This window comes from Salvelinus fontinalis, chromosome 26 (genome assembly GCF_029448725.1).
Source record: "Salvelinus fontinalis isolate EN_2023a chromosome 26, ASM2944872v1, whole genome shotgun sequence".
Classification (NCBI taxonomy): domain Eukaryota; kingdom Metazoa; phylum Chordata; class Actinopteri; order Salmoniformes; family Salmonidae; genus Salvelinus; species Salvelinus fontinalis.
This window is the reverse complement of record NC_074690.1, coordinates 18,704,380-18,724,495: the sequence shown is the minus strand read 5'-3', so window position 1 is coordinate 18,724,495 and position 20,116 is coordinate 18,704,380. Positions and strand designations below refer to the sequence as shown.

Genomic DNA, 20,116 nt, shown 5'->3' with positions numbered 1-20,116 from the left:
TGTAGGAAAACCTGGTTCAGTCTGCTTTCTAACAGACACTGGAAGATTAATTCACCTTTCAGCACAACAATAACCTAATACACAAGGACAAATCTACACTGGAGTTACTTACCAAGAAGACAGTGGATGTTCCTAAGTGGCCAAGCTACAGTTTTGACTTTAATCTACTTGAAAATCTATGGAAAGACCTGAAAATAGTCTAGCGATGATCAACAACCAACTTGACAGAGATTGAAGAATTTTGAAAATAATAATGGGCAAATGTTGCGGAATCCAGATGTGCAAAGCTCTTAGACTTACCCAGAAAGACTCACAGCTGTAAACACTGCCAAAGGTGCTTCTACAAAGTATTGACTCAAGGGTGTGAATACTTATGTAAATTGTAAATTAGATATCTGTATTTTAATTTCAATAAATTAGCAAAACATTTTTATTCAGGCTGTAACAACCTTTTGAATAAGTCAAGGGGTATGAATACTTTGTGAAGACACTATGTATGTAAATGAAACAAATCTACAATGACCATATAGCTAACCATTCTTATTTGGTGTATACAACAAAGGGCACAATACTATGACAGACCTTTCCTTCTCTAACCTTTATTTAACATAGCAGATAGCAAGACATTAAGCAGCATTAAAAGGTTTTAGGACTATGGATACAAAGTCATCCTAAGTCCATGGATACTAATTCAAACCGCTCGCCCACACGTTGCCATGCACATGGTCTGCGGTTGTGAGGCCGGTTGGACGTAGTGCCAAATTCTCTAAAAACGACATTGGAGGCGGCTTTCTGATATAAAAAGGGCTTTATAAATCAGTTTGATTGATTAATTATGGTAGAGAAATTAATATTAAATTATCTTGCAACAGCTCTGGTGGACATTCCTGCAGTCAGCATGCCAATTGCACACTCCCTCAAAACTTGACACCTGTGGCATTGTCTTTAGTGACAAAACTGCACATTTTAGGAGTGGACTTTTATTGCCCCCAGCACAAGGCACACCTGTGTAATGATCATGCAGTTTATCAGCTTCTTGATATGCCACACCTGTCAGGTGAATGGATTGTCTAAAAGTAGAAAGGCTCACTAACAGGGATGTAAACAAATTTCTGCACAACATTTGAGAGAAAAAAGCTTTTTGTGCGTATGGAACATTTCTGGGATCTTTTATTTCAGCTCATGAAACCAGCACTTTACTTTATATTATTGTTCAGTGTATTTGACCCTGATGGTCATCTATGACCATTTGAACATCTTGAAGAACGATCTGGCCTTAATGGCCATGTACTCTTATACTGTAATCTCTAACAGCACAGCCAGAAGAGGACTGGCCACCTCTCAGAGCCTGGTCCGCTCTAGGTTTCTTCCTAGGTTCCTGCCTTTCTAGGGAGTTTTTCCTAGACACAGTGCGTGCTTCTACATCAGCATTGCTTGCTGTTTGGGGTTTTAGGCTGGGTTTCTGTATAAGCACTTTGACATCTGCTGATGAAAAAAACGGGTTTTATAAATACATTTGATTTAATTTGAAAGGCAATGTTACCACTTTCGCGTAGACTTTCACAGTTAACGCTACATATGTCAGCTCAATTGGAAATTACCTTTTAATGTCAACCACGCTACAACGGAGAGCTTCCGCGCTACAGATTTTGGTCAATGGATACCAAGTCACTGGCTCAATGGATACCAAGTCACTGGCTCAATGGATACCAAGTCACTGGCTCAATGGATACCAAGTCACTGGCTCAATGGATACCAAGTCACTGGCTCAATGGATACCAAGTCACTGGCTCAATGGATACCAAGTCACTGGCTCAATGGATACCAAGTCACTGGCTCAATGGATACCAAGTCAGTGAAAAGGTGAAGAGACAGACCATGAGGTGCTCTCCACAGAAGATGATCCAGAAGGAGAGCAGCATGGCGTAGAAGATGCCCTGCCGGATGTCCCCGAACAGCAGCATCCAGGTCCAGTTGAAGCCCACAGAGAACCACTCCACCGGGATGTTGATGAAGGTCATGCACAAGCCCAGGGCAAAGATCACCCTGGAGGACACACCATCAACTGGATCATTATCAAAATCATTAATCATCCCCACCATCATGATCATCAACATAAATAGAAATAGCAATCATCGTCATTAATAGCATACTGCATTAACATAATGCTCACAATCAATATAAATGACTATGGACATTACTTTCTTATAATTCAGCAGAATTGTTAAATGGTTGGTTTTCAGATAATTTAACACGTTATTTCAACTCAACATAGCACGGAAATGTAACCGGAGAACTCATAACATGGGGAGACTCCATAGTCCACCTCCCCAGCCACTGGGGAGACTCCATAGTCCACCTCCCCAGCCACTGGGGAGACTCCATAGTCCACCTCCCCAGCCACTGGGGAGACTCCATAGTCCACCTCCCCAGCCACTGGGGAGACTCCATAGGCCACCTCCCCAGCCACTGGGGAGACTCCATAGGCCACCTCCCCAGCCACTGGGGAGACTCCATAGTCCACCTCCCCAGCCACTGGGGAGACTCCATAGTCCACCTCCCCAGCCACTGGGGAGACTCCATAGTCCACCTCCCCAGCCACTGGGGAGACTCCATAGTCCACCTCCCCAGCCACTGGGGAGACTCCATAGTCCACCTCCCCAGCCACTGGGGAGACTCCATAGTCCACCTCCCCAGCCACTGGGGAGACTCCATAGTCCACCTCCCCAGCCACTGGGGAGACTCCATAGTCCACCTCCCCAGCCACTGGGGAGACTCCATAGTCCACCTCCCCAGCCACCGACCAGTGGAGGTGGGCTGCAGAGGTTTTGTGGCAACATCTACAACCAGACTGCTTAGAGACCTGGGAATTAAGGGCCAGAGCCAGCGTTCGGCAATCAAAGCTGTATCAGAGGCGGCAGAAGGCAGCAGTCAATGGCTCTGGATGAAGAGGAAAGACCCCAGCTGGGCCCCGAAGTGAGAGGGCCAGGAGGTATGCGGTCAACAATGCTTGACTCAGGGAAGAAGACGCCCCTGCCATGCATAGTCCCATGGGATGTTGGCTATCAACAACAAGGCAACTTCTATGACTAATTGGGAATGGGACGCAAGCGTAGGATTGATCACCCTGTCGCTGACCGCCTTTGGGGAGGGTGTATAGTGTGAAAGGCCGAAACACCCTAGGAACCAAAGGTACACTACTGACGATGCGCTCCCCAAATTTCACCAGTCTCACTGTTCATAAACTCTTGGAAGTGCTTGCACAAAGGATAGTAACCTCTCATCCTGTGTTCTTGGAATCATAACATGGGGAGACTCCATAGTCCACCTCCCCAGCCACTGGGGAGACTCCATAGTCCACCTCCCCAGCCACTGGGGAGACTCCATAGTCCACCTCCCCAGCCCCTGGGGAGACTCCATAGTCCACCTCCCCAGCCCCTGGGGAGACTCCATAGTCCACCTCCCCAGCCCCTGGGGAGACTCCATAGTCCACCTCCCCAGCCACTGGGGAGACTCCATAGTCCACCTCCCCAGCCACTGGGGAGACTCCATAGTCCACCTCCCCAGCCACTGGGGAGACTCCATAGTCCACCTCCCCAGCCACTGGGGAGACTCCATAGTCCACCTCCCCAGCCACTTTGATAAGTCACTGCTGAAAAAATAAATAAATATCAACCTAATAAGGCTTCTCTGTTCAATTGCTGCAAGTCTCTGCATGCTGGGAAAGATGAAAGGATAATTGCAAAGAGGACGGGGGGAAGGGAGGGGTGCGGGTGAGGGATAGAGAGGTGGGTATATTGCAGGGAGAATGAGGGGTGCAGTGCGGGCTGAGAGGTGGGTGTATTGTATGTGTGGATGACGGTTTGCAATTGACTGTAAAAACATTAATCACATTTCAGAAGAGTCTGCAGCGAGAACCGTTCCGGCATGTTCTACCGAGTGAACAGTGTGAGACCACATTGGGCTGGTATGCAGGGAATGTCCTGCACTCTGCGAATATACAGTCAGGAGAGAGGTGTGTATAAAGAGCACTTCAACTAAACAAGCTGCAGAGAGCCAGATAAGAGGCATCAACCTCCAGTACATCCTGTTAAGAGAGCCAGATAAGAGGCATCAACCTCCAGTACATCCTGGGGAAATAAAAGTACTAACTTAGTGGAAACAAACTTCAGGAATAGACTTAGTCTGTGTGTGCTGCTGCCATTGATACACTTATTCCTCCAGTGTTTTATATTCTTCCAGGAAACCTTGCCAAGTAGTTCACAAGCAAATAACAGTTAACTACTGACAATGGCATTAATGTACTTTCGGTTTGAAAAGAGAACCATATCCTGGGGCATGGTGGTCATTGAGTTGTTCTGTTTTTAAAAGTTCTAATAAAACCTAATAATCCACCACAAACAGTCAAGTGCTTTAAACAAATCCGGTGTCAACCGCCTTGCGCATTCAGTCAACTGACTTTTCTTACATAGACAATAACGTAACCTTGGCCCAGTTCCCACGAATCCCATCATCAGAGCGACAGCAGGAAGCCTAAGTACCTATGAGAGGCATTTCCCCATTACATCTCTCTTGTTAGCTTTAGAAATAAAAAGATTTCCATCTCGACACCTCTAAGGAATAGCATGACGGCTTCACCAAAGCTTTTACAGCATGAAATAAATAATCTCCTCTCCACAAATAGAGTTCGAGGGCCATTTCCTGAGAACTCTGCAGTCATTTGGGAAGGAGGGCTCTGAGCCGAAGACCAAGGACAAGATGGAGAGAGCGAGGAAACGTTGAGGTGGAAGTGTTAGTTGAGTGCTAAAAGCCTGTTACACGCTTTACGCCTCGACGAATGTTCCTGTGGTTTTGAACGCAGCGACATACGCTCTCCCCTCACTGCAGGGGGTAAACTAAACTGACCGTTTAGCTCTCTGCATAGGGTATCGTTCTACATTACACTGGTAAATCATTTCAATCTGGTGTTAGCATTTTTGCTTGAAAAAGCTATATTTGGTACTCATTTTTATTTAATAGTGTAGCTGCCCAACTGCAGCTCTAGGATCAGTTTAGCCTTTTAGATCATTACGAATGCATGCACAAGGGGGAGCTGATCCTAGATCAGCAATCCTGCTCTGAGATGCTTTGTGAATATGTACCCAGGACACTGCACACTGAGATCTGACCTAGATGCACAGTTCATCCATAGTTAATCTAATGACATGTCTCCTCCTGTACTAATGTTACCATAAGCACTAGGCCTAACTGGTATCCACTGGGGTTACTGTGTTTGACCCTGGCTGAAGGTTTGACTTGTGTATCGCTAGGACAAAGACATCCATGCATTTTAGATTTGAGATCAATTCACACACACACTGTGTGCAAGCCCACAAAGCAACCAATGGACAACTGAACTCTATTTTGACGCCAAATTTGAATAAACAACAAAGAAACATCCCATTTACAGTCCAATAAACAATATGGCCGGCCTTACTTTTCCAACAGCACAGGGGGTCGTGTCATCAGGGTGATGCGTCTCCAGTACCACACCATGATGATGAGGATGCTGGGTGTGAGGAATGTCTTCATGGCGAACCACACCTTGGTGAAACCGCCGTTCTGATGGATACCCTGATAGGATGGGAAATTAAACCGTCAGTCTCACAGTCTCTCACACAGTTCATTTCAACATCTCGTTTGCCCATTTTGACCATCAGTTTGGACAAAATTGAAAAACTAACCAAAGTATTTTCACACTTCGGCCGTATGAAGACTCCATAGTAAAGAATATTTGATAATCAAGGATATATTATAGTATCTCCCAACCGAGAGGAGACGGGGCGATCTGGAAGAGATGTGTAGTAGAGAATGCTCACCACCAGACGGATGTCCTTGATCTCGCCGATGCCCATGTTGATCTTCTTGCGTTCGCTGACAGGCAGGCGGATGTTGAGGAGGTAGTACTTGTGGGCCACGTTGCCCAGCTCCATGAAGGGCAGCAGGTCACACTCATAGTAGCGCCCCTCGTTCTCATACGTCTGCAGGACCCAAGACAAATGTTAAGAGATATCCGATTGGACAACAACTCAACTTACATGAATTTTTTCTTTTACACAAAAATAAATCTGATGAGCTGAAACAATGAGACTTTGAGAGACTGATTAAGACCTGAAAAATCAAGTGTGAGCAATCAGGTGGCAAAATTAAGCAAAAGCCAGAAGCACAACAGATATTGAGGACTGGAATTGTTTACCTTGCTGGTGGTGAAGTTGCAGCTGAGCTTCCTCTGTTCTATGGAGTGGGCCATCTCTGTCCACTCACTGAGCGTGTCATCTCTGTAGGCCAAACCCACATCGATGGTGGCCAGTGCTCCATCCTCTGTAGGGGGAAAACGTCAACATATCACACTTTAGGGCGATCTGAATGTTCAAAGGTTCACAAATATACCAACTACCAAACTTCACATAGATACCAGTTATGGAGACTTCATTACAAATCTATCCGGTTTTTGATCTATGCAGGTCTTAACAAGCAAGAACAGCATTGAAGGGGGAATTTGCAATGAATCAAATCCGACGCAGCCAAAACACACCGGATTTTTACAACTTTTTCTATTGAACATGCCATACAAATAAAGGCATTTTAATTAATTATATGAAGAGTGCCTTGGTCCTCCTTTCTTTTTGATGACCAATTTAACCCTTTTACCAAAGAGCACCTTCTGTCTACCAACATGTACTATTGTGTACCTTAGTAGCACTTCCCTTCCTCATCTTTCTACTAGTTAATCAAATTCTCTATTTACACCTGCTCAATTTAAATTTGTAGCTTTGACATCAATACATCTGTGTAAACCAGCGATGACTGGGATGAAATAAGTCTCTGGTGACAGACAGTCATGGCATTTTGGTAAGAGGCTAGCTCTCAATTATCCAAGGAGGTTTACAGCGGTCCACGTCCTGGCTTAACTGAACATATGGATTGCAGCTGGCTCCATGTGAACTACAACCGAGACACTGTTTTAAAGTTTAAAAAGTTAAGAATCCTTGCTTGTGATACGGTTTTGGAAACTATTTGGATTTGAGCTTTCATACCAGTGAGAAATAATTTTTCAAATACAAACGATACACTTACTGTACGGAGTTCGGCAAAGTTGCATCTGACTGTTTTCACACAAGGCCTCCAGCCGAGGTAGGACACATCCTCTAACCTTATGCTTGCATTTCCAATGAACCATTCCACTCCACATTTCCGGCTGGATAGCATGAGTTTCTCAAAATACAGCCGGATGCAACTTTACTAAACTGGGTACAGTAAGTGCATATTTTGTATTCAACTATTTTTTCTCGCATATAGGAAAATTAAAAATGTTTCAAAAACCGTATAGCGTTGCAAGGCATATTTGCAATTGCGAAAGAGTCTTTGGTTAGAGTCGGACAGCGTCGAGCATTTGCCTAAGGCAGCATATAGCTATGTGGAATGACCCAATGGAACTGGAGTCATGATAAGGGGTAGGGAGAGGCCAGAGGAGGAGCAACTTCTGGAGCTATGAAAAGGACACACATCTCTGCTAAACATAAGATCTGATAATAGCAACACGGGGTAATTTTAAGGCTGTCAAATCAGTTGACACATCATTCACTTTCACTTAGTGTGAATGAAATGTTATAATTTCCCAAGGTGTATGCATCAACAACCATTAAAGACAATGAGTGCAAGTCTAAACTACTCCAAAGGCTACAAATGTGACAATGGGCTCATTGGGCTGATGAAAGGGATAGTTCAACTCATGTGTTATTTTACGCACAGTTTTTTTTTAACGTAGCTGCTGTTCACACTCCGCCTCCCTTCACGTTTAGCTCTTTAAAGCCAACTTCTGCTTGCTCGGCCGATGTGAACTGGAGGCTCCGTACAGAGGGTGTGAGGCAATTGCGTTACCGCCAAAGGGCGAGCTCTGTACCGCATCGCCGTGCCCCTCAAGTGTTCTAACAATACGGAGAGCTCCGTACAGCTCCGCACTGGCATGATTGGTTGACAGTAGGTGGGGGTGGGAGGTCCTGTAAAAACAAACGCACAACTTCCTTCACAACAGCTCTTCAATGTGAAGCGCAAGAAGTATGAATTCCCTTAATTCTGCAGAGGCCGTATCACAATAAATGCAGACATCGGATTGACCATGCAACCTCTTCTGAATCATGATGTAGCCTGTCTCGGCATTATATTTCTGAACAGCTGAAATAAAAACCCTGAGGCGATTTGAACGAACATTCCAAAACATATATATTATGAAGGCTACAACCTTCTCGGTCTGTCTGTTCTCATGTATATTGCAGTTGCTGAAAAATAACACCACTTGACTGCCTGTCTGCCTCCTGCGCAGTTTAGCCAATGTTTGCAATGATGATGAAAAAATAACATTCAATCGCTAATTGTCTTGCTGCGTTCCAACTCTGCAGCCGAAAGTTCTAGGCAGCCGGGCATGTATCCAGATCGATAAAAAAAGAATCTGACAATGGGAAAGTTCGTTTTGCGTCGCCCGGTGAAATTTTTTACTTTCACCAGGTAGGCCAGTTGAGAACAAGTTCTCATTTACAACAGCGACCTGGCCAAGATAAAGCAAAGCTGTGGGACAAGAACAACAGAGTTACACATAAACAAACGTACAGTCAATAACACAATAGGGAAAAAAATGAAAAATCTATGTACAGTGTGTGCAAATGTAGAAGAGGTAGGCAATAAATAGGCCATAGAGGCAAAATAATCACAATTTAGCTTTAACACTGATAGATGTGCAAGTAAAGATACAGCGGTGCAAAAGAGCAAGATGGTAAGTAATATTATGGGGATGAGGTAGTTGGGTGTGCAATTTACAGACGGGTGGGTGTTGCTATGGTGACCAGTGAGCCGAGATAAGGCGGGGCTTTACCTAGTAAAGACTTATAGATGACCTGGAGCCAGTGGGTTTGGCGACGAATATGTAGTGAGGGCCAACCAACGAGAGCATATAGGTCGCAGTGGTGGGTAGTTTATGGGGCTTTGGTGACAAAACAGATGGCACTGTGATAGACTACATCCAGTTTGCTGAGTAAAGTGTTGGAGGCTATTTTGTAATTTACATCGGCGAAGTCAAAGATAGGTAGGATAGTCAGTTTTACGAGGGTATACTGATATCGTGGAGAGAGGAATAACATGAAATCGGCTAGACTACCTGTTTGTGTCTTGCTTATGTTTCAAATACTGACAAAGTTTGTACGATCAAGTTGATAATGCATATTGTGTAAAACATGTAAATAGCTGGATGTAGCCTACTCCGCTCCTGAAAAAAGGACATGAAATCACACTGATGCTTACCAGGGCATGGAATGCAATTGTTAGAACAGTGTCGAGTACAACATTACATTAGTAGGCTACACCAGTGACCAAAGGAGATCAAGGAGGGGCAGCGGAGCACTCGGCACAGCGGCTACTCTAGACAGCAGAGTGGGCACTCGGCACAGCGGCTACTCTAGACAGCAGAGTGGGCACTCGGCTACTCTAGACAGCAGAGTGGGCACTCGGCTACTCTAGACAGCAGAGTGGGCACTCGGCTACTCTAGACAGCAGAGTGGGCACTCGGCTACTCTAGACAGCAGAGTGGGCACTCGGCTACTCTAGACAGCAGAGTGGGCACTCGGCTACTCTAGACAGCAGAGTGGGCACAGCGGCTACTCTAGACAGCAGAGTGGGCACAGCGGCTACTCTAGACAGCACAGTGGGCACTCGGCACAGCGGCTACTCTAGACAGCAGAGTGGGCACTCGGCACAGCGGCTACTCTAGACAGCAGAGTGGGCACTCGGCACAGCGGCTACTCTAGACAGCAGAGTGGGCACTCGGCACAGCGGCTACTCTAGACAGCAGAGTGGGCACTCGGCACAGCGGCTACTCTAGACAGCAGAGTGGGCACTCGGCACAGCGGCTACTCTAGACAGCAGAGTGGGCACTCGGCACAGCGGCTACTCTAGACAGCAGAGTGGGCACTCGGCACAGCGGCTACTCTAGACAGCAGAGTGGGCACTCGGCTACTCTAGACAGCAGAGTGGGCACTCGGCTACTCTAGACAGCAGAGTGGGCACAGCGGCTACTCTAGACAGCAGAGTGGGCACAGCGGCTACTCTAGACAGCACAGTGGGCACTCGGCACAGCGGCTACTCTAGACAGCAGAGTGGGCACTCGGCACAGCGGCTACTCTAGACAGCAGAGTGGGCACTCGGCACAGCGGCTACTCTAGACAGCAGAGTGGGCACTCGGCACAGCGGCTACTCTAGACAGCAGAGTGGGCACTCGGCACAGCGGCTACTCTAGACAGCAGAGTGGGCACTCGGCACAGCGGCTACTCTAGACAGCAGAGTGGGCACTCGGCACAGCGGCTACGTAGACAGCAGAGTGGGCACTCGGCACAGCGGCTACTCTAGACAGCAGAGTGGGCACTCGGCACAGCGGCTACTCTAGACAGCAGAGTGGGCACTCGACCCACAGCGGCTACGTAGACAGCAGAGTGGGCACTCGACCCACAGCGGCTACGTAGACAGCAGAGTGGGCACTCGACCCACAGCGGCTACTCTAGACAGCAGAGTGGGCACTCGGCACAGCGGCTACTCTAGACAGCAGAGTGGGCACTCGGCACAGCGGCTACTCTAGACAGCAGAGTGGGCACTCGGCACAGCGGCTACTCTAGACAGCAGAGTGGGCACTCGGCACAGCGGCTACTCTAGACAGCAGAGTGGGCACTCGGCACAGCGGCTACTCTAGACAGCAGAGTGGGCACTCGGCACAGCGGCTACTCTAGACAGCAGAGTGGGCACTCGGCACAGCGGCTACTCTAGACAGCAGAGTGGGCACTCGGCACAGCGGCTACTCTAGACAGCAGAGTGGGCACTCGGCACAGCGGCTACTCTAGACAGCAGAGTGGGCACTCGGCACAGCGGCTACGTAGACAGCAGAGTGGGCACTCGACCCACAGCGGCTACGTAGACAGCAGAGTGGGCACTCGACCCACAGCGGCTACGTAGACAGCAGAGTGGGCACTCGACCCACAGCGGCTACGTAGACAGCAGAGTGGGCACTCGACCCACAGCGGCTACGTAGACAGCAGAGTGGGCACTCGACCCACAGCGGCTACGTAGACAGCAGAGTGGGCACTCGACCCACAGCGGCTACGTAGACAGCAGAGTGGGCACTCGACCCACAGCGGCTACGTAGACAGCAGAGTGGGCACTCGACCCACAGCGGCTACGTAGACAGCAGAGTGGGCACTCGACCCACAGCGGCTACGTAGACAGCAGAGTGGGCACTCGACCCACAGCGGCTACGTAGACAGCAGAGTGGGCACTCGACCCACAGCGGCTACGTAGACAGCAGAGTGGGCACTCGACCCACAGCGGCTACGTAGACAGCAGAGTGGGCACTCGACCCACAGCGGCTACGTAGACAGCAGAGTGGGCACTCGACCCACAGCGGCTACGTAGACAGCAGAGTGGGCACTCGACCCACAGCGGCTACGTAGACAGCAGAGTGGGCACTCGACCCACAGCGGCTACGTAGACAGCAGAGTGGGCACTCGACCCACAGCGGCTACGTAGACAGCAGAGTGGGCACTCGACCCACAGCGGCTACGTAGACAGCAGAGTGGGCACTCGACCCACAGCGGCTACGTAGACAGCAGAGTGGGCACTCGACCCACAGCGGCTACGTAGACAGCAGAGTGGGCACTCGACCCACAGCGGCTACGTAGACAGCAGAGTGGGCACTCGACCCACAGCGGCTACGTAGACAGCAGAGTGGGCACTCGACCCACAGCGGCTACGTAGACAGCAGAGTGGGCACTCGACCCACAGCGGCTACGTAGACAGCAGAGTGGGCACTCGACCCACAGCGGCTACGTAGACAGCAGAGTGGGCACTCGACCCACAGCGGCTACGTAGACAGCAGAGTGGGCACTCGACCCACAGCGGCTACGTAGACAGCAGAGTGGGCACTCGACCCACAGCGGCTACGTAGACAGCAGAGTGGGCACTCGGCACAGCGGCTACGTAGACAGCAGAGTGGGCACTCGGCACAGCAGCTACGTAGACAGCAGAGTGGGCACTCGGCACAGCAGCTACGTAGACAGCAGAGTGGGCACTCGGCACAGCAGCTACGTAGACAGCAGAGTGGGCACTCGGCACAGCAGCTACGTAGACAGCAGAGTGGGCACTCGGCTACGTAAAAATGTTTTATCCTGCACATGCGCAGAAATATCCATATTTCCCAAGGCAAAAAAAATTGGGATACAGAAACTCCATATCCATAGCCACTCCATTTTATGCCCTTAAAGTTACTCATTTGATCATTTGAAGTATGAAAACGGAGAAACTTTCAAGTTGGGGTGAACTGTTCCATCAACCTTCAAAGTATGCAGGAAAGAAACCATGTCATCAAAAACACTATCAGAACAGATGCACCAACAGCTCACATCGGCGTGCTGTTGATCCAAAAACAGTCCAGGGATGATTCCTGATCTGAAACATTTCCCTGTTGAGGGGTTTAAAGCTATGTACGTAAGGCCTCAAGTTCAGTCTACTACACAGTAGGCAATGATACTATAGCGCTGACTTGAAGGTGAAACCTTTCAGAGCTAAACCTGGTTTTAAGTGCTTTGAGAAACGAAATAGCAGTCAAAATGCCAAGACAGGCTTTAGATCACATTGCAAAGGCAAAGTGTTCTGTCCTTCCTCCTTCCAAACAGACTCTTGTGCGGTTATGAAACAAGCTGGAGAGCACCGAAAAAAAACCCGGTGGCCTGACTGGGAGAAGAGAGGAAAAGGGGGGGGGTATTGGCAGTCCTCTCTCTCCTCGAACCCCTCTATCCCTCCCATCTCAAGCAAACACTGCCAAAGATTCTGAATGTCAGCTTACCGCACACAAACATTCCACCCCAGTCCAGCAGCCATCGCCACAGTGACTAAGCCTTCTCAACAGCTGTGTTATTGCTGGACCCCTGCCAGGGGTGATTGTTGCCGGGTAGAGTGGGGTGGGAAGAAAGGGGGCCAATTCATCTCAGGGACCAGCTTTATAACACCAAGTGGGCAAGGTGCTGTTGGGGGGCTTCCTTACGCATTTCGCAATAGTCATATGACTGAGGAGTAGAATCCCCTTACCTTTGGCGTGGTACTGTCTAAAGAAAGTGGTTCTGGTTGAGTTATAGAGGCCATATTGTCAGACAGAGCTCTGCTTCTTTGCTTACCAGTCAGCCAGAGAGATTTAGATGCCATGAGAAAGTAATAACCTAGAGCTCTGTCAATAGACTGCTGGAACTCATTTTCCTTGATCAAATTAGCACTCCGCACCTTATTAATGTAACAGAGGTTGTTTGCAGAGCTAGCCTTGCATGAAGAGCATTCCTGCCTGAGACTATCTGACCTTTGTTTAGACCAAAAAGAGACCTAGAGCTCAGCGAGCTAATATGATCTTGAGTTGCAAAGACAACCTGGATTGGATTTGCGATCAGTGACACTACAGCTACACGTTTCAGCACTGAAGTTGAATACGTCGTTTGATATGCAGCTGCTTGACATTTCCGTGCCGGTTGTCTAGCTCTCCTCCGCGGCTCGGTCATAGATGGCTGTTGACATCAGGGTGATCATTAGGCCCTTGCCTCAGGGCCCGGGGCCAGCACATTAACACTGCTGGCAGATGATCAGAGGTAGTCTGCCCGGCCCCAGTGACTCAGAATGGGGTGGATAACAGTCCCATTCCACAACATCTGGTTGGGTGGAATTGTGGGACGGGGTGGTGAAGCAGACTGATCTGGCAGCGCAAGCTGTAAACAACAATCATTTCATGCTTGGGACATTCACTTTGTTTTATGACGACATATTGATGAGTACACACTGAAACATGACTATAGTTTATATTGGAAAAAAACAGTATAAACCTCACTCAGAATTTAAGTTTCATTGTCGTAAAATGCAGCTTCACTAATCTCCCTATCTGAGATATCTACTGCAGCCCTCATCCTCCACATACAACGCCCGTTCTGCCAGTCACATTCTGTTAAAGGTCCCCAAAGCACACACATCCCTGGGTCGCACGTCTTTTCAGTTCGCTGCAGCTAGCGACTGAAACGAGCTGCAAAAACACTCAAACTGAACAGTTTCATCTCCATCTCTTCATTCAAAGACTCAATCATGGTCACTCTTACTGACGGTTGTGGCTGCTTTGCGTGATGTAGTGTTGTCTCCACCTTCTTGCTGTTGTCTGTGCCCAATAATGTTTGTACCATGTTTTGTGCTGCTACCATGTTGTGTTGGTGCCATGTTGCTGTTGTCATGTGTTGCTACCATGCTGTTGTTTTCTTAGGTCTCTCTTTATGTAGTGTTGTGGTGTCTCTTGTTGTGATGTGTGTTTTGTCCTATATATATATATATATATTTTAAATCCCAGCCCCCGTCCCCCCAGGAGGCCTTTTGGTAGGCCGTCATTATAAATAAGAATGTTCTTAACTGACTTGCCTAGTTAAATAAAGGTTAAATAAAATAAAATCAAGCGTACTTTCACAACATATCTTTGGTGAGAGGAAGATGTTACAGAGTGCCTCATGCCCTGCTGTACAACAGGGTCCCCCAACCACGGGGGATTTTATTTGGCATCCCCGTGTTCTCTGAACAACAAAAAATAACTATTTTTCATTGTTGGACATAACACCAGCAAATCAGCTCTGTAGATTTTAATTTTGAAAATCTGTTCCAAAGTATTCGCACGCATAAGAGCTATTTGTGATCGTATACAAATGTATGCAAGGTTTGAAATTATTATGTTTTAGTCAAATATTATATCTGTTTGGACTTCTTGCAGTCAATTTGCAGTCTACAAATTATTTATAATTATGTTCCAGCCCCCTAACCCCCCACGCAAGAAGAAAAATTAAACGGCCCGCGGCTGAATGTAGTTGATGCACAACCACTGCTGGGGCAGATAGAAATCTGTTACACAACATAAGAAGCTGAGCTCTGCCTCCCTCCATCCCAAGGGCTCCTGGAGCTTAAAAGAGTCTGTGTTCTGATCACTTTCCCAGGCCGGCCCGGCCCACCGATCCCCCTTCATTAGTTCTCTTTGTTATCCCTCTAATCCCTTCTTTCACAGCCCCAGACCTGGCGCAGCGCCAAGCGCCGATCTGCCCAGTCAGTGTCGCCCCCTCCTTTCCAACCACATACTAAGAGATATTTCACTCGCTACAGTGTTAACAAGTCAAAGAAGGGAGAAGCAAGCCCGAATCCATATTACCTTTCCCTTAATCCCAGGCCAGAAGAGGGTTGCCGTGTCTGAATCCTTTTCTGAATGTGAGAACTATGCACACCTCTAAATCAAACCCTCATCCCTACACCTAGGATGTCCAGGTAGATCTGTGAGAACAGACTGGATTGATGTAAGAACAATGGTGACCTTTTCCCATGTATATAGTATCATATTGTAATAGGTATACAGGAAGTGCATTGGGTTCCAGTTGGAATTGGGAACAGATCTGACTGATACCATGTTCGGATAAGGATGTGGTCTGAACGTAAAGAAATGTTAAGAGGATACAGGGAGGTGCAGTATGTCTGCTATGATGAGCATAGGGATGGGGGAAAAACTAGCCTTCATCAGATCAGGGAGGCGCACAATTGTCCCAGCGTCGTTAGGGGAGGGTTTGGCCGGAGTAGGCCGTCACCGTAAAATAATAATTTGTTGACTAGTTAAATAAAAAAATCTAACACCTGCTGCTGAAAATGACTCAATATTTCAGGGCTTGTGTGTTTGTTTTCTAATTTTACATTGACCTCTACAATGGAGAGTGAGACACTCATCCCCAACTCTCACTGAGGGACGAACCATGTACCATGTTACAAATCGTCTTGGGGATAGCCAGGAGAAAATGGGACAAATTTGCCCAGCTGAGTGTTATTCCACTTCATATTAGGGAATTGCAAAGCTATCAGCTTCCAAATTGAGACAGCCCCCCACAGTTTGAGTTTCCCTAACTAGCTGTTCTATAGAGACTATAAGCCTCTGACATGGATCCCTGAGGCTTGTATCACTAGGGAGAACCAGCAGCACATCAGTCATTGTCAGGCCTTCCTCTCAGCGTGAGATACATCCAATCCACTGAGAGGAGAGAAACATTCCTCAGGGGCCTCACGCGGTCAACACAATAGGCAGGACAAAAGCAGCCAACAGCCTGAGGTGACGTAGAGGGAGACTAATATCAACAGCATCTATTGACACATGAATAGTTTAGAATTGGATCCACAAAGAGTGTAGAAGACAAAGGACACATACTTCAGTGGTCATAGAGCTGCTTGGACTGGTGAGTCCTCATGAGTCATGATACAACACAGACAGACAAACCAGGCGGAAAGATAGACAGTATCCAAAGACAACAGACAGACTGACAACAAAAACACAAGATGGAGACACGACAGCACACAAAAAAAGACAAAGATCAACAAGGTAAAAATGTCAGACTCCTGAAATAACACAATCGACACACAACGAACGGCAGCCATATTGAAATCTAACAAGAAGTGTCGCTCACCTATCTGGTTGTACATCTTGAAGGCAATGTCAAACTGTAGGATGACCAGCATAAACTGGAACCAGGGGCTCATCTCTTTGTTGGGCAGGGGGATATGGACGGCAAATACAATGTTGTTTGCCTCGATCTTCTTGGCCATGGCCTCGTCAAAGTCCCGGATCTTGTCGCACTGATTAGGGCCCCAGGGCATGAACCATTTGGTGCTCTGATGGTGTTTGACCGTGTCCACACATTTGGTAGCCAGGTAGTGGACTGCTGTGGTGGGGCTGGGAGCTATAGGGAGAGGAAAACAGACATTAGACTGGGTAATTGCTTGCTAGGTTACTGCCCAGTTACATTGGTAGCTACCCTAGATACATAAGTAGTCCTATTCATCTGTCACCTTTTGTGTAGAAAAAAAAAATCTATATTTGATGAAATTAGCAGTAAATTGTATTTGGGGGATTTAAATGGTAATTTTTGGTTGCTGACCACATCGTTCCACAATCTTATTGTGGTTCTTATTTCAATGCTCTATGTGTAACCTTTTATTATTATGCTGAAAAGTGCAATCATGTGGAATTTATAAGTCTATTGGTTCCCGAGTGGCGCAGCGGTCTAAGGCACTGCATCTCAATGCAAGGGGCGTCAATACAGTCCCTGGTTTGAATCCAGACTATCACATCCGGCCATGGTTGGGAGACCCATAGGGCGGCGCACAATTGGCCCAGCGTCGTCCGTCATTGTAAATAATAATTTGTTCTTAACTGGCTTGCCTAGTGAAATAAAGGTTAAATTAAAAAAATCTATAACGTGTAGCAAAGTGTGTATATTTCCAGTGAATTCATAGTTAGGCTAATGGTAAAGTTGAAAACAACCAATTTCCAAACTCATAATCAAAGCTTTGTTCTGGAGTTTAAGATGTGTCATACAGCTATCAAGCTCAACAAAGTAAACATACATGAAGACATTTTTCTATGGTTTTTGTTTATTGTCAAAAACAGTCAAATAGAATATCACCCCAAAAAATGAAGTTGCGTTTTAGATCAAATCTAGCCAAATCCTGCTTTAACAAAGTGGCAATTATTTCCAAACATGTTGACAGAACACCCTGTAGCAAGGCCCAATCCTTTTGAAGCTAGCTGTCGGGAAATGCCCCAGCACACAATACTGTAATGTATTGGTAATAGGTAAGAATGAGGTCCATGCCCTCAGGGCTAGAGAAAGACGTCAGCCACGGCCAAAAAAGCATGAGTGACTTCTCCCTTCATCAATATATCCCCCTAAATTCAGGGATAATTAACAAATCCCTGCTAGGAATACATCATGCCACTATAATCAATGATTAGCTCAAAGGGAAGTCATTTGAGACACCTACAACAATCCAATGTTTCACATTAGTTACTTACGTGCTCAAATATCATACACCTTTAACGATTTATCCACATACGAAAACAGTTAAAACAAGGAAGCATTTCCGATTGCGAGGCCCTGGTCTGTGCAGATGGTCTCCATTACCAGCTGATGTTGAGCCAATTTATTTACTCTCAATAGAGTAACTGAAAAAACATACCACAGCATAAAAGCACCCTTGAGGCTAAGCCTTTGGCACCCGCTTCATAAAACTAATCAGGCCATCAACTATTTCTGTGTGTGTGTGTGTGTGTGTGTGTGTGTGTGTGTGTGTGTGTGTGTGTGTGTGTGTGTGTGTGTGTGTGTGTGTGTGTGTGTGTGTGTGTGTGTCTTCTTAACTAGGTGTGCCAGTGTCACCTCACAAAGGACTACTCAGGAACAAGCACACAGACACACCAAATTGAATTAAACCAGCTCTACGGAACCCCTCAGAGTTCAATTATCCTGGGACCCTAAGATTCCGGGCACACACCGCTCCTCCAGTTTCTACCCTAGTGTGTCCGCCTCTCTGCCCAGTGACCTGATGCCGTGTCGGAGTTGTCCAATAACGGGGAGACGAACGCCTTTCTACTCAATTACCCTGGCTGGCCCCGGCCACCGAGCAAATACAAAAGCATCAGGCTTCATTAAAACTATCTAAGGCAGGAGTGTCCCAAACAAGCTCATTTTTTATCAGTAGCCATCCAGCTCTGGAGAAGAGACTGACTGAGTGGAGAAAGTTTCCCCCCAAACTAACTAGAGATAGGAATCTGTAACAGGCCTCATAGGACTCAACTATTGTGACTTTGAGTTTGTGTAGGAGTATCTGTGTGAGTGTGTAGGCACATGGGGAAAAAGCTGACAGCAACTCTGATGTAGTACTTGAGGCAGAACACAATTTTGACAGCTGTGTGTGTCAGTGGGGAGTAGAGCCATGCAAAGGGAACCAGCAGGAGAAGAGGAAATATGCAATGCTAAGAGGGGTTTGGGATTTGAAGGGGATGCAAGGGGGGAAAGAAAGAGATGGTGCCTGCCTGGGGCCACGGAGGCAGACTTAAATGAGGGAAAGGAGGAGAGCAAACATTCTGTATTGAATCACAGTGCAGTTAAAGATACACACCAATTCCTATGCTCTTTTACAGTAATAGAGTTTATTCTTATTGGAAAAACAAACTCATACGCCAATTAAAAGTGAATTAACTCGATACTTTATAATAAGTTATCTGAAATAGGAAAGTTGTGTGTGTATTAATGGCAAATGTTAAAGTTTCAAGAGCACATTAAACCTTGCAACGTCAATACAGAGGAAACGATTGAGTTGGAGGCGAATACTTTGTGTTTCTTAAAACTTTGAAGAGTTCAAAACTTCGTTAAAGGCTACATTGTTAAAGTTACATAGGCAAAACTTAAAGGCAAGCCCTACAGTCGCCATACTGTTCCATTTTATAACAAAACATAGCAGTGATTTTTTTAAATTACCATCATCTTTAAAATGATATTGTCCAAAGAACTAAGTTGTTTTCATTATTTGATACATAAAATATTCGATCTATAAATCGTGGTTATTCAACCGCATAACAAAGCCAAAGGTTGCAACATAAAGGAATACAACTGGGAAAAACCATGCTTACCAATCAAGCCTCCGACCATAAAAGAAAACGCTTGGAATAAAAGCAGAATCACTCCTACGATCACCAACTTTTTGGTGCTCATGTTTTCAATAATTGCCCCGGCCATCTTAAAAAGTTGAAGAAAAATCACAACGAGTAAGAAATCGAGAAGAAAGTCACCGCATCTAGGTAGTACTCCAGCAACCAAGATTGAGGAAGGCTAGCCACGCACTGACTCGCTTGCCTTTCAACTTCGAAGGACTAAAGCAGAATCACATGACGGAATAGCACCCCTGCCTATCGCTGCCGAACACTACACTGAAGGATCTGTGGAGCGCCGCCGCATTGCAATAGAGGTTCATAATGCAGGTTACCGAGTCACTAAATGCCCGAATAATAATAGCCCCCATTGTGTCAGGGCCATGCAAAGGAATGTTTTCAGTGAAGCTCGAAAAGTGTTCTGATCTTAACTTGATTCTTCCCTTCTTTGGAAATGTTAAAAACTATATTAGTTCATAAATGTTCATAGCCTTAATGTGTGACGTTTAATGGATAAGCTTA

General features: G+C 46.6%; 1 protein-coding gene across 2 annotated transcripts in view; it reads right to left on the bottom strand.

Moving 5' to 3' along the window:
- The window catches only part of LOC129823826 (protein wntless homolog), a 28,203-nt gene extending 8,340 nt beyond the window's left edge, over window positions 1-19,863 (bottom strand). The window contains exons 1-6 of one of the 2 annotated variants that reach the window (XM_055882851.1): window positions 19,577-19,863; window positions 16,575-16,847; window positions 6,236-6,360; window positions 5,859-6,020; window positions 5,477-5,613; window positions 1,878-2,046 (exon numbers count right to left, since the gene is read on the bottom strand). In XM_055882851.1, coding sequence (XP_055738826.1) covers window positions 1,878-2,046; window positions 5,477-5,613; window positions 5,859-6,020; window positions 6,236-6,360; window positions 16,575-16,847; window positions 19,577-19,682 — 972 coding nt within the window. In that variant the 5' untranslated portion in view covers window positions 19,683-19,863. The remainder of the gene's footprint in view (window positions 1-1,877; window positions 2,047-5,476; window positions 5,614-5,858; window positions 6,021-6,235; window positions 6,361-16,574; window positions 16,848-19,576) is intronic. The other variant, XM_055882850.1, reaches the window with a different exon arrangement.
- Between the last annotated feature and the right edge of the window lie 253 nt (window positions 19,864-20,116).